Source organism: Poecilia reticulata, linkage group LG16 (assembly GCF_000633615.1).
Source record: "Poecilia reticulata strain Guanapo linkage group LG16, Guppy_female_1.0+MT, whole genome shotgun sequence".
NCBI classification, from domain to species: domain Eukaryota; kingdom Metazoa; phylum Chordata; class Actinopteri; order Cyprinodontiformes; family Poeciliidae; genus Poecilia; species Poecilia reticulata.
In genome coordinates, this window is record NC_024346.1 from 29733540 (window position 1) to 29747168 (window position 13629).

The 13629-nt window shown below is 39.4% G+C and overlaps 1 protein-coding gene across 3 annotated transcripts in view; it reads right to left on the reverse strand.

Annotated features, from left to right (window-relative positions):
• ascc3 (activating signal cointegrator 1 complex subunit 3) overlaps window positions 1-13629 on the reverse strand; it is a 368707-nt gene that overhangs the window by 89895 nt on the left and 265183 nt on the right. For all 3 annotated transcript variants that reach the window (XM_008432855.1, XM_008432856.2, XM_008432857.2), the window contains 6 exons: window positions 11348-11467; window positions 10360-10524; window positions 9892-9978; window positions 5991-6167; window positions 3958-4183; window positions 3601-3755 (listed from right to left, as the gene is read on the reverse strand). In XM_008432855.1, the coding sequence (XP_008431077.1) occupies window positions 3601-3755; window positions 3958-4183; window positions 5991-6167; window positions 9892-9978; window positions 10360-10524; window positions 11348-11467 (930 nt within the window). The remainder of the gene's footprint in view (window positions 1-3600; window positions 3756-3957; window positions 4184-5990; window positions 6168-9891; window positions 9979-10359; window positions 10525-11347; window positions 11468-13629) is intronic.

Below are 13629 nucleotides of genomic sequence, written 5' to 3' on the forward strand. Positions count from 1 at the left end.
TTGTAGGGCATCCAAAGGTGATCACACACAGAAAGTTTGGTGGCTCTGTGACCTTCTTTTTAGGAGATATAACTGTTAATTATTTTATGGTGAGTCAGTGAACTTTGACCCCTAGTATCACCCTTTCAGCATGCACGAAAACTCACCGTTTTGATAACTTTTAATCGGGCATGCCTTATGAACAAACTGACCAAGTTTGAAGCCGATCCATCAAAAGCCCTAGGAGGAGTTCGATCAAATGCGAAGGCTATGAACGGCCAAAATGGGGTGAAATTTGCAAATTCAATCCAACATGGCCGACTTCCTGTTGGACATGCACTATGAGAACAATTATAAATTCTGAGTGGCTTGGGGAGTTCTACAAGTGTACCAAATTTCAGGTCTCTACAATAAAGTAACTGAATAGGAAAGGGTCTTTTGAAATTTTCGAGGGGGCGCCGTTGAGCCATTTTTTTTGCGATTTTTACGCGGACCTTAAAATACGTAAATTTTTCACAGTCTCTATGGGCCTACCAATTTTGGTGAGTTTTTGAATATGTTAAAGCCCCCAAAAAGGCAATTCATTTGAGGCGAGAAAAAAAAAAAAAAAAAAAATAATAAACATTTGAAAAACAATAGGCCTTCGCAGCGCTTAGCTGCTCGGGCCTAACAAGTAAATAAAGAAAACCAATATGACAATATGACCCTTTGCACGTGATGTCACTCTCTTCAAAACTCCCTCTGCTCCACCATGATGGTCGTCAAAACAACCTAAGTGCTCCTGTAAAGCCTGTCATAAAACATACATGTGGCAGTCTAATATTGCTTTTATTTAGTTGATTTCACAGCAAAAATGGTCACAGGATACCATGGGTCGGCTGCACAAGGTGAAAACAAAACTTGTCAATTTATTTTGTAAATTGTAACAAGGAAAGATGTGGCAGCGATCGATAGCAGCCATCAATCATAATGACTGTTAGCCCTCAGTGTAACGGCGAACTTGCAGCGAACACTTTTCACAAGGTAAGAAAATTAACGTTCATATACTCCATAAGTAAGTATGATTAGAAAGATATCTTTTATCCCATTATGGCAAAGGTTCACGTCTAACCATCAGTAACCATAGAAACAATGTCACACCATCATTTAGCCAAGCATGTACTGACAAAATTGGTCAGTGTCTCGTCTGTATGCCTCCTTCAAGGCTGCTCCCGTTTAAGGAGAAACACTGTTTATGACATAATGACATAAATCATGTGGTGTGAATTCAGGTAAAGTCAGTAATTAGATCAATACGTCAGGAGGGAGAAGATACGGGTCAGTTTGTAATCTAGCTGTTTCAAGCTTCTATAAATACCAGTGTCTATGAGCCCCAATCAGGTGTGTTACGTTCAAAGATAAATTAGCTTTACTAGAACAAGAAATCATGAATAAACTGACAAAAACAACTTGGGAAAACAACTTCGGTTGCTCAGTTCAACACTCCCGATCCTCATTTCCGACGTCCATCATGGCGCCTCGAATGATTAAGTGACATAGTTGCAAAGGGTCAATACTTAGGTATCCCCTTTGTTATGAATGCTGTTTTAACATAAACAATGTAACATATTATCTGGAAGTAATCTGGCTAATGGCGCAAGGCTCCATGCTAATGTCTAAGCATCAAATTACCACAAATCAGTCTGATTAAATTAACAATACTAAACATCTAATCATTTCCAGATCAATAAGTGATCTTATTGATCACATTATTCACTATCCACTTGATAGGTGACTGAGCTTTTTAGTCCACCTGACCTGTGTGTAGGGGGAGGAGAGAGGGGTGCATGTGTGTTGAAAAAAAGATCCTTCATAGCACCCTCAGTAAAAAAAATATGTAGTTTAATGTTTGACAATGACTGATTGTCCGCACTTGCAGAAAAAAAAATTCTGGAGCCGCCACTGATTCTACCAGAGCTTTGGACGTTTGGATGCACACTGCACGGCAGCTCATATTACCGGTGAAGCATGCATGACCTACCACAGCCACCAGGGGGACCCCAAGAAAAATTTTCTTTTTCTTTTTGTCCATAAAATAATGATTTCTAAATACATTATCAAATATATATTATTGTAAAAACAAATTACTTCATAATGAAATTGACCGAAAGAACGAGATCACGGGTACAAGCGGCCGAAATGGGTTTCCTCCGCAGGGTGGCTGGGCTCTCCCTTAGAGATAGGGTGAGAAGCTCGGTCATCCGGGAGGGACTCAGAGTAGAGCCGCTGATCCTCCACGTCGAGAGGAGCCAGTTGAGGTGGCTCGGGCATCTGGTAAGGATGCCTCCTGGACGCCTCCCTGGTGAGGTGTTCCGGGCACGTCCCACCGGGAGGAGGCCTCGGGGAAGACCCAGGACACGCTGGAGGGATTACGTCTCTCGGCTGGCCTGGGAACGCCTTGGGATTCCCCCGGAGGAGCTGGAAGAAGTGGCTGGGGAGAGGGAAGTCTGGGCCTCCCTTCTGAAGCTGCTGCCCCCGCGACCCGACCCCGGAGAAGCGGCAGAAAATGGATGGATGGATGGATGAAATTGTGTGTTTTTGTTATAATGACATAGAAATCGTTACGTTAAAAAATTAAAAAATCAGCTTCACCTAGGGAGCCCCTAGCCGCTTAGGGCCCCTGAACAGGGGCCCTAAGCGGCTGCTTGGTTTGCTTATGCCTTGGGAAGGCCCTGCTGCTGAATTTACGTGTCACTATATCTCATGATTTATGTAGCAGGATTCTACCGTAGACATCTGCTGCTCAGAGAAAACCACTGCGCATGTCTTGGAGTGCCGTGTGAAAGTGAAAGGGGGAGGCGACGTGTGACAGCGGTAACAGAAACACAAAATTTGTAGGTCATGTTATTGCTTTGATTTTAATCGGTATGTTTTGCATCCAGTGAAAACAAAGATGTTAACAAATAAACTGGACAGTATGCTGGCAACTTAGTGATATTTTTACAGTTGTGGACTTGACCAGTCTTGAAATAAAATCCAGAGTCCCCAAATCCCGAGACAAGACCGAGACCAAATGCGGTGGAGTCCGAGACGAGACCGAGACCATCAAAAAGTGGTCTTGAGACCAAGATTGGTCTGGAGTACTACAACAGTAGTATCAGGCAGAATTACTGTGAAAAGCTCAACAAGCTTTGAGCTTTTCACAGTTGGAGGAGTTTTAGCAGCAAAAAATATTCAGAGCCTTTTTCAAGCAAATCATTGTTTTAAAAACAAAAATTGGCACTAAGACATTAAGGCCCACCACAATAACCAATCACACCCTCAGAATCTCTCTAGAGTTCCCTGCAAAGGGATAGGCTGCCCAGGACAGAAATTGTGATCTAATGAAATAAGCCCAAAAGAACTTTGGCCTCAGAAGGTCTTCTGCAGCCTTTCCTTCAGGACTTCCCAGTATTTAACTCCATCCATCTTTTCATTATACCTGCTATTCTCTCACTGCTTAGGTAGTCATTTCCACAGCATAATACAGCCATCACCACATTACTGAGCAGATGCTTTATATGCAGCTCTAGTTTTTCCACATCAAATGAAGCAAGTAGGTCACCTCTAAAAGCTTTCATAAAAATTTCTGAATTTATTCACCTGGTCATTCCAGCGGAAATCAGGAGTGATGATGAGTCGCACACGTAAAACTGTGCGTGTTATTGGCTGGACGCTCGCCTCCATTGTGAAGGCAGGAATCTGGTGGACGCAGTGCTTGATAGTTAATCCAATGTTGACATGGTGCAGCATGTGACCTGAGAAAACCACAACTTATTTACAATACTTAACATGCAATTTACAATAAAACATGTTTTTAAACATACCCATGCCTCAGTGAACAACTGCTCATTTAGAAATTACCAGAAGAATATTTCAGTGCAATTATCAGTAAAACATTTACAGAAACAGTTCCATGTCTGATGGTTGTATTTTGTGAAAATGGTGTTGTGTTTTTACCAATTTCATCCTTCTTCATTTCCTTCAGTTTGTCCACTGTAAGCCTCTTCTCCTCTAAGCGGTTGAGTATAACATGGCTCAGGTTGGGGAACTGGCGAAGAGGGTGGGCAAAGCCCCACAGTCGCCTGTCGATCACCTTGCAGAGGTTGAGCAGTCGGTAGGTCATGGCAGGCCAGCGCTTCCTCAGAGCGATCTCAAACAAAGCTCTGACAATCCGAGCAGCATTCTGACAAAGGGAATGATATCAGGAGTAAAAAAAACTAAACCAACAGAACTACATGCACTTGAGGACACTTTTCCTCTTTTTTTTTTAAGGAAGCAAAAGATTTAACAGTAAAGCTAACAGTTGGATTACATGTTTGATGTGGGACAAAGACAACTGCTGCAGGGTTCAGGATCCTGCACTCACATGAGTAATCATGTGCAATCAGGAGGAGGTCTGGCTTGTTTCAGATATGCAGGTGGCTACAGCTGTACTCTGATGGATTGCTTGAGTAAGTTGGAGAGAGGAGGTCAGATGGTAGAGCTTACTGATAAAGTGCTCAGCTGTGGTCAGCTATGATTGATCTAGTCAGGTGTCAATGTGATCAGATTGTCTGGTGAATGTGCTTGTGAAGGAGGACCAGTGAAAGCTGATGCCAGAAGTCAAGGCAGAACTAACACGTCCTAAAAATCAGCCTGATAATCCTTGTTACACTACTCTGATCTTCAGCCATGTGCTGGTGTCCAAGGCAACCAGAGCAGTAATGCTGCAGATTACAGCTTTAAACCCAGATCTAATATTACTGAACTGTACTTTCGACTTTGTGAAATCCAGCATAAGACACATCCTGAGTCCCTGTGATTTACTGGGATCATTCTGGATGTTTTCTCTATGAAAATGTTTCTTATCCATTAGGAAAAAAACATTTCAGCTAAGTTTTAGCAGCTGAAACTTAGCTGCTGAAAGTATGTTTAGCTGTGGTACGTTTTGTTCACCATGAAAATACCTCTGGGGTATTTACAAAGAACAAATAGCTGTTCAATTCAGAATACACTATATGATTTAATTTAGTTACAGCTCACATAAAAAAAGTCCAGTAAAATTGGAATATATTTTTAGTCTGATATACATTCATCAATCGTGTCTTTGTCTGCTGGTGGTGTGGATTATTTGGCATACCATATCAGTGTGCGAAGGTGTGTATTAATGGGTAGATTAATGGATAGATGAAAGTGTAAAGCACTTTGAAGTCCACTGAGTCGATAAAGTGCTATAAAAACATATAACATTTTTGATTATTTTTTAAGGATTTATTTAGCTCTTGTGGCCTTTATTTGTAAGTGAGTCGACAGGAATGTATGTTGTGAGAGAGTGATGGTCATCAGATCAGGATTCAAACCTGTGACAGCAGCATAGAGGAGCCAGGAGTGTTTGCACCCCTGTGCCACTGCCGCACCCATGTTTACCCTTTTACATTTAAATCAATCCTGCTTAAATCACATTATAGTCTGTTTGATTACAATCTATTCAAATCCCCAAACGAAATACATTCCTGCTGTTCTAAGGCTTTGCCTTAACCTCTCAACTCTCCACTCATACAGGAGGTTCTGTTGAAGTCTGTATTGTTCTTGCTGTAGAACAATACAGCAAGAACAATACACAAAGCAAAGCTCTGTAAGTATGTGATAATCAAAACTTATTTATATTTATTAGATTCAGGAGAAGCTTCATGAGTCCACATCTACCAAGTTTCACAGAAGAGAGAATATGAATATAATAATCAAAGGAGGTACAACCCCAATTCCAATGAAATTGGACATTGTGCAAAACATAAATGAAACAAAATATGATGATTTACAAATCCTTTTCAACCTACATTCAACTGAATTACAAAAAAAAGTAATGTTCAAATGGATAAACTTTATGGGGCTTGTTTTTTTTTGCAAATATGCCTGCAACACATAGGCAACACATAAAAAAACTTGTTTGGAACATTTCACATTAGAACAAGTTGACTAAAAACCAGAGTGTGTCATGATTTTATCCCTACCTGTGCCACATATGACAGGTCTGAGACGAGTGAGAAGCTATCAACTTCTCCCCGTCCGATGTAAGTCTGCAGCAAAATGTTAACTTTGCCATAACCGTTCTCCACACCGCCCGCTGCAGAAAGGATGCAATGGTTTTGCAGCAACTGATCCAGCTCCTCCAACTCCTCTTCACGGACCTACCAACAGACACTGCGTTAGTGGTGCTGACATCTAACGGGGTGAAGTTAGTCGCAAAGGGCCTAATATAGTAAAGGTTTACATACATAAAAACAGGTAAAAATTTGGTATGTGCAAACTTCATCTACAAACAACGCACAATCAGGGCTGCATAGCAACATGGGGGGAATCGAAGGGACACTATACTTAGGGTGTCTGCTTTCATGGATATGCAAAGCATATGCTGATCATCAGAAAGTGCAAAATACTGGGAAGAGGATATGCAAATGAAAGACTTACCACCTGCAATGTGATTTCCTTAACCTGAACCAGACTGCTAGATCTGTTTTTGCATTTATATTTAACGCTTTTGAAAAGTAGGTGTAAGCAGTCACACAGTGATGTCTGCGGCCACTGAGGAGAGCAGGAGGCATAGATACAATGATATGTCATTGCTTATCAAATATTTGATAAGCAATGACATGTCATTTAAAGAATATGATTAAAAATTATAAAAAATTTCCTCCAGCATTTTTATCTTGAGCAGCAGGATTACCAAAAAATTCCAGCACACCACCTTCACTTTATGGTAGCCCACCATTATGTCTTGAGGCTCTGCGGGTCAGGAGAGCATCTATAAAGTCCAGAAAAGGTGATCCAAATTATATTTTACCTGCTGCATGCTTCACAAATTGCCTGGGCAGAAGATGTTGGCTTGGGGCAGATTAATGTAGCCACACAATATTGATGCAATTAAACCAAACTAAAACAAAACAAAACTGAACTTAAATATTGGATTGCTGGACCACATTAAACCTTTAGAAAACCTGAACATGAACAGCCACCAAAAACCATAAAATAAATAAGTAAATGTCCTGTGCACAAGATTTCCCCCTGCCTCTTGTACTGGCTTATATAAAGCGTAATCATGCATAGGCATAAATCCCGGGGCTGGACGGGGGAGTCTGGACCCCCCCAATCTTGGAAAAGTCTAGAATTGTCCCCGCGCAAAAAAAAAAAAAAAATTGAAAAAACGTTTGCATTTAAATAATATCAATATGAAAAGGCAAAAGAAACAAAAAATGAAATCAATATGCCATTTATCTCAGAACAAAATAAGAATAAGTTTTTAGGTCCCCCCCTACCATCATTAGAAAAATGGTTCAGTCCAAAGTGTAGGAGGAGCAACAGCAGTGCTAAGCATAGACATGAATACGTAGAAGCCTCATGGAGCGGGTCGGGCCGTTGCTGCGATATGTAACAGTGTCTGCCATATTGAATGTGGAATATGTGCCAGTAAGCTAATACAGGTAAATGGACCAAACTTCAGAAATTGCCGTTCTACAAAATATTTTAAGTTAATACCTGTCATTGACACATTTTCTCACACACATTAATATATTTGGTAAATCAAAGAAATTACTAAAGAGAGCGTTTCTAACTTTTGATGTGATTATTTAATTGTTTTGGGGCATTTCTGAATAAAGAACACAATGTTTTTATTTGATAGAAATGATTCTGATAAGTCTTATATTGACATTGATGAACAGACACACTTTTATAGTGTTTTATTAAAGAACATTTACGTAATTCCATAATGTAATGTACATTTAACATTTAAAGACAAACAAATAATTTTCTTGTATTTTTTATACATTATTGAGAAATGACTTGATTTATAAATCAGTCATTGTCAAACATTAAACTACATATTTTTTTACTTTTTCCCAGAGAAAAAATATTTATTACAGTATACATCAACTCTGCTATTGACAGCAAAAAGAGTGAAAAATAATTCTAACATAGTAAATTATTTTTATTTCATTACATGAGCTGTATTAATACACTAATACTTCAGATTGAGATATTTAAAAATACACAAAAAGTGAAAGAATAAAACATTTATTTATTATACTAGGAACACTGGCCACAGGCAGGGCTTCAGTCTGCTGGTCACACTTTGAGAACTCCAATGACTTCTGAGACGTCCTGGTTCACAGGCTAAAGCCAAAGATAAAAGAGAAATTATCCAAAAGTGTAATAGAAAATACATATATGTTTCTTTCACATTCAGAAAAAAGACATTTTCAGCATGCTGAGGCTGACTCGTAGCATCTTTTTAACATAGCTAAATACCGACATGGTGAAGCTGAGCTGTGAAACAGAGACTGAAGACCAGCAGCTCCAGCTCTGATCCTGACTGATCTTTCCTCACAAAATCCCCTGGTTTTTAATGAACTTCTCCTCTAACAGCGGTTTTTCATCAGCTCTCTCTCATTAGAAAACAGTATGAAAACGTTAGCTGCTATGCTAACAATCAGCAGTTACTTCGGGCCAATTTAACTACACAGGAAATATTTTTCAGTTGTTTAGAAGCGAATTTCTGGCTGCAAAGTCAAGTAATTCTGATCTTTCATCCTTACCTGTGAAAGGTAATGCCAATGAATCCAGTTTGTTTCGTAAAACGGTTGAAACAAGTCCACACAGCCCAAGACTTAAGGAGCTCCGATTGCTCTGCTGCCACATAGAAGATGGCGGATGCTGTTAGGTACAACTCAATGCTTCATGAGGCGTCTACGTATCCATGACAATGGCGCTAACGGCAAAGGCTGGTCAGAGCCGCTGAAGTAGCTTGCTGTTGCTGTAGTTCTGCATCACAAATAAAACCTCCTCCAGTAAGTAAATACTTAAAGCAAAAGACATGTAAACATTTTATTTACTTTCCCTGCTCAGTGGGAAGAAACACGTTAACAATAAAAATCAGACTGCAGTTTGTTATTTCATTACTTTGACTGAATCATGATAAGCTGCCGTATTAGCAAAACTGCTACACTGCTTTCATAGACGTAAGCTTTTTTGTTAAAGGTAGCAAACATCTCATTTATATTCAACTCTTCAAGTTTTAGCTAATTAGAAGAGTTTGAAAGTGGATGAGGGGCTGAGAAAGTTTACCAGCTCTGTGTGGGAGCCGAGAACAGAAGAGAGAACAGATAGAAAAACAGAAAGAAAGCTGTCTTTATTTCTCACCGTCTTCAACGCAGGGCCTTTAAAACCACAAAATAAAATCAGAATATTTTTCTACATAAACTCTCGTGCTTTAAGTGTTACGTTGAAATTATGATACTCCCCAGATATTCATTTCTATCTACTTATTTATTCTCAGTCACCCAGGACATGACAAAACTAAAAGAGGCTTAAAAATAAAGCAGCTTAATAAAGTTATAAGTTAAATAGGTCATAACTTGTATTGGGAACCATTTCAATAAATCAATGTTTATGAGGAATTTTATTAAGAGGAGTTACTCATTAAAGCTTTTGCATTTAGAACCTTAAATTTTTGCAAAGGTGGAGCAGAGATTAGAACAGTCAGACTGAACAAAACTCGTGTCTAAGTAACATTTGAATTTTAGTTTTACTTCTCTGCAGGCTGCTTACTGAGAATAAAACATGTTTGATGTGCATTACTATTCATCTTTGGTCCTGCAGCTTGAATGTGGTTTAAAAACTTTTTAAACCACATTTTACGTTACATTTCAATGGAACTTCGCCGACCCCCCAAAATTGCTCTTAAGAAATTTTCCTGTTAATAGTCCCCCCCAATAATGAGATGGGATTTACACCCTTGTTATATAAAAATATTATTGGCTTATCTTGGTTTGCAATTTTTGGGTCAAGTCAGTAACACCCCTTATTTCCAAATTATAACATAAAAATGGACAGTTAGCTCAGCATCAATCCTCCTACCTTCAACTGATCAAACTCCTCTGCCTTGGACACAATACTTAGGATGTCTGCTTCAGTCTTCTGTGAGTTAAAAAGTTCGTTGAATGTCTTCATGCATAAAGAAAGTGGAAATGTAGGTTAGAGGAGTTACATCATGTCTTTCAGGATGTATATTACATTTAGGGTCAAAGAAGCTGGCAGTAATTTCAGTTTGATGCATCAGCTTTCCACAGTAAACCTAAACCTTTGAATAGTGGCAAGTGGAACATTAATCAACATATTTGATGTGTAGTTGTTTAATGATTTAGATCTTTTACCCCTTTTTGTCAAAATGCCATGATTTTTGCTTGTTTCATAATTGGTGACTATGTGATGCTTTTATGATCTAAAGCACTTTGAACTGCCTTGCTGCTGAAATGTGCTATACAAATAAACTTGACTTGACTAAACATCCAAAAGACACTAAAAACTACTAAAAACTGGGTCTACCTCAATGGTATTATATCTGATATAGAAGTGGCTGGCTGTCCTGCCCAGGTCTGTAGAGGCGAAGTAGCAGGTGCGTTCATCAAAACGGATCATCCTGGCCTTGTCCAGCTTCCGGCCAGACTCCACCACAAGTTCCTTCCTGTGCAGCTCCAAAGCTGGATCCATCTGAGGTACAAATGCATTTCTTGTCCGGTTATGTAGGACTGAAATATTTTCAATTACTAACATTAAGTGAATGCTTAACCATTTAGAGGGATCCTAAGAGATTAATTGTATCTTCATCAGCTGTTATATTTTGAGCAACTTTACAGCTGACTTAGCAGGGAATAGAGTTTTGATTTATGGCCCGAGTCCAACCCAGCCAGAATTAACTAGATGGTAGGTCCGGGTTGGACTTCTGTGGTGTGTTTAATAAAGCCTGCAATATCAGAGAGAAAAACAAATGAGAATGTTTGATATAAAATTACTGTAATCTATGTATTATTTTGTAAAAACAAAAATTAGATGGATTTAACCGGATGAGGAAATAACACTGCATGCATACGAAGCCCTGCTTAAGCAGCAGTGGAGATAGGATCCTATCAATAACACATCCCAGAAGATATGTACATGGTTCACCTTGCGGTTATAAAAAGTGACAATATGGAGCTGGAAGATGGTAAGCAAAAGCTTAAAACAGCAGGAGTTACACTGTTAAATTGTGGTCTTAAAAACAAAATCAGTAAATTCGGAATTACAATCATATGTCGAGTTTACTTTAGGCTCAAGCCTAAATTTAAGTCAGTTGGGTTGGATCGGGCTCAGACACAATGCCTACAGGCTTGAGTTGGGTCGGGTTGGATAATTTAGATATGACCTAAACTCTAGCAGAGAGCTGTTCAAACTGACAAAAACATGTTTCTGTTGCCAGCTTCATCTTCTATATATTAAAAGTAATAAATTATCCTGGGAGGCCTTTGCCAAGAGGAGCAACAAAGACTTCACCAACCTGAAAGGTTTTGTGGTTGATGCCGTACACCAGTGGGTTGGCCCTCATTCGGACATATAGATATGTGTAACTGAGCCACTTCACAGCCTCCTCCACATTGGTCACAGTACCCAGAGCGATCTGCAGGACAGGAGCAAAAAGGAAAATCACAGCCTCACATCCCCACCAGTGGTCTCTGTCGCCATCATCTGGATGGTTAATGAAAACGCAGTCATAAACATTCAATTCTTTCTATTTTTATTCCATGTAAACTAAACAGAACATTTGAAGTTCAACCATAGAAGTAGCAAACATCTGAGGTTACAGTGTTAGTTTCAACAGACAATGCAACATTTGCACTATGTGTGAGAAACAGATTTTACAACAAAATGGCAAATTGTTACTTTATCACCATGGGGGAACAAGTATTTGATACACTGACAATTTTGCAGGTTTTTCCACTTGCAAAGTATTTAGAAGTCTATAATAATTATTATGGGTAATCTTGAGGGAGTACCTTAGTAATTAATTTGCATTTTATTATTTAATATGCTATCAACCAGTAAGAATCCCGGCTCTTACAGCCCTACAAGTTTTTCTTTATGAATCAATCAATAAATTAATCAATCAAGTTTATTTGTGTAGCACATTTCAACAACACACAAAAATACACAGTTGTAGAACACACAGTCAACAATTGTCAGGGCCGTCGTTACACATCAAAATGTTGATTTACGTTTCATTCATCAACGATGCCGCAATGGACCAGGTCAGGAACATTAAATTCTTGGGGATACTTTGACCTGGTACCTCCAAACCTCTGGCCTGGTGAAGAAAGCTCAGCAACATTTGCATTTTTTACGTCGGATGAGAAGAGCACACCCTCCCCCCACCCCCGCTCCCATTCTCACCACTTTCTATAAAGGGACAGGAGAGAATATACTGACCAGCAGTATCTCTGTCTGGTTTGGAGCATCTAATACCTCTGACTGGCAACGTGCGGAGAGAGTGGTGAGGACAGCCATCCTTGACTCCGCTCATAGTCGCTGCCTGTCCAGGGTTCGGGCGATTATAAAAGATCCCTTCCAACCTCAGCATGGTTTGTTCTCCCTGCTGTCCTCTGTGAAAATGTTCAGCAGCTTCAAAACCAGAATAGCCAGATTCCATAACAGCTTCATCCCTCATCCCATAAGACTACTAAACTGCCATCAGGGGCGCCACCAGGAATCAGGATTGGAGAATGCAATCATTTAGTTTTAGGTTGGGTCAAGCATTTAGGATCAAAAGAAGCATTAAATGACTGTCGACTTGTTTCTGCCGGGTGAGTAGTGAGTTGTGCTATTTTAAGTAATTAGTCTATGATAACAATGCTATCACTAACAACAAACTAACCCATGTTATTTTTATGAGCTTGAATCTCCTGGTAAATAATTTATTTAGCTTCTGTAAACCCAAATTCATGCTGGAGTTGTATGTTAATGTTGAGTCGTTGTAGTGCACTGGATTCAGGTCCAATGTAGGTCAACCATTGGCAGCAATCTGCAAAAACCCCCATGTTCGTGTCTGGCCACAAATATAGTTTGTGTCCAGACACGAACCATGTGGAGGAATAGTCACAGCTCACTGTGACTTTGTGGATGCGTAGGTTATATTAAATTTATTTAGCTTTTTTCTTTTTTTAGCATGAAAGTACCACTGAATAAACATATTTTTTGTTGCTGACTCGGCACTGAGCTAACTACTAACAACATTAGCACTCTGAGAGTGCTAATGTTGTTAGTAGCACTCTCTAACAGTAACTTATTGGACAGTTACTGTCTTTCTAAGTAACTGTCCAATAAAATATCTGAAAATACAGTTCAAACGATGCGATCGTTACCTGTTAAAAAGTCGGCGCTCCAAACTCTGGCATTGTTAGTTTCTGCACCTCTTGTTTTTAGCTGTAGATTGTTGATCCACTTTTCTCCTCTTTTTTTCTGTAAGTTTTTTTAAAATGAACTCCCTTGTGACCAACTACCTTCGATACACGAAAATAAAGTTAATCTTTCTCTCTATTAGAACGGTTGGAACAACCGTACAGGACACAGACTTTAGGCATTTTGATGCTGGGTCAACAGAAATAAATGGGCTGCATTTACTTCCTGCCCTCCATCTGCATTGGGTGACATTGGTGCTATGTCATCTGAAACCCAGATCCACCTTATTTCTGGGAGGTTTACTGTAGAAACGATTATGGATCTTAGTTGGAAATATCTGTTATTTTTACATGTGTATAGCTTATTGGTCTTACCATAGCAGTCTTG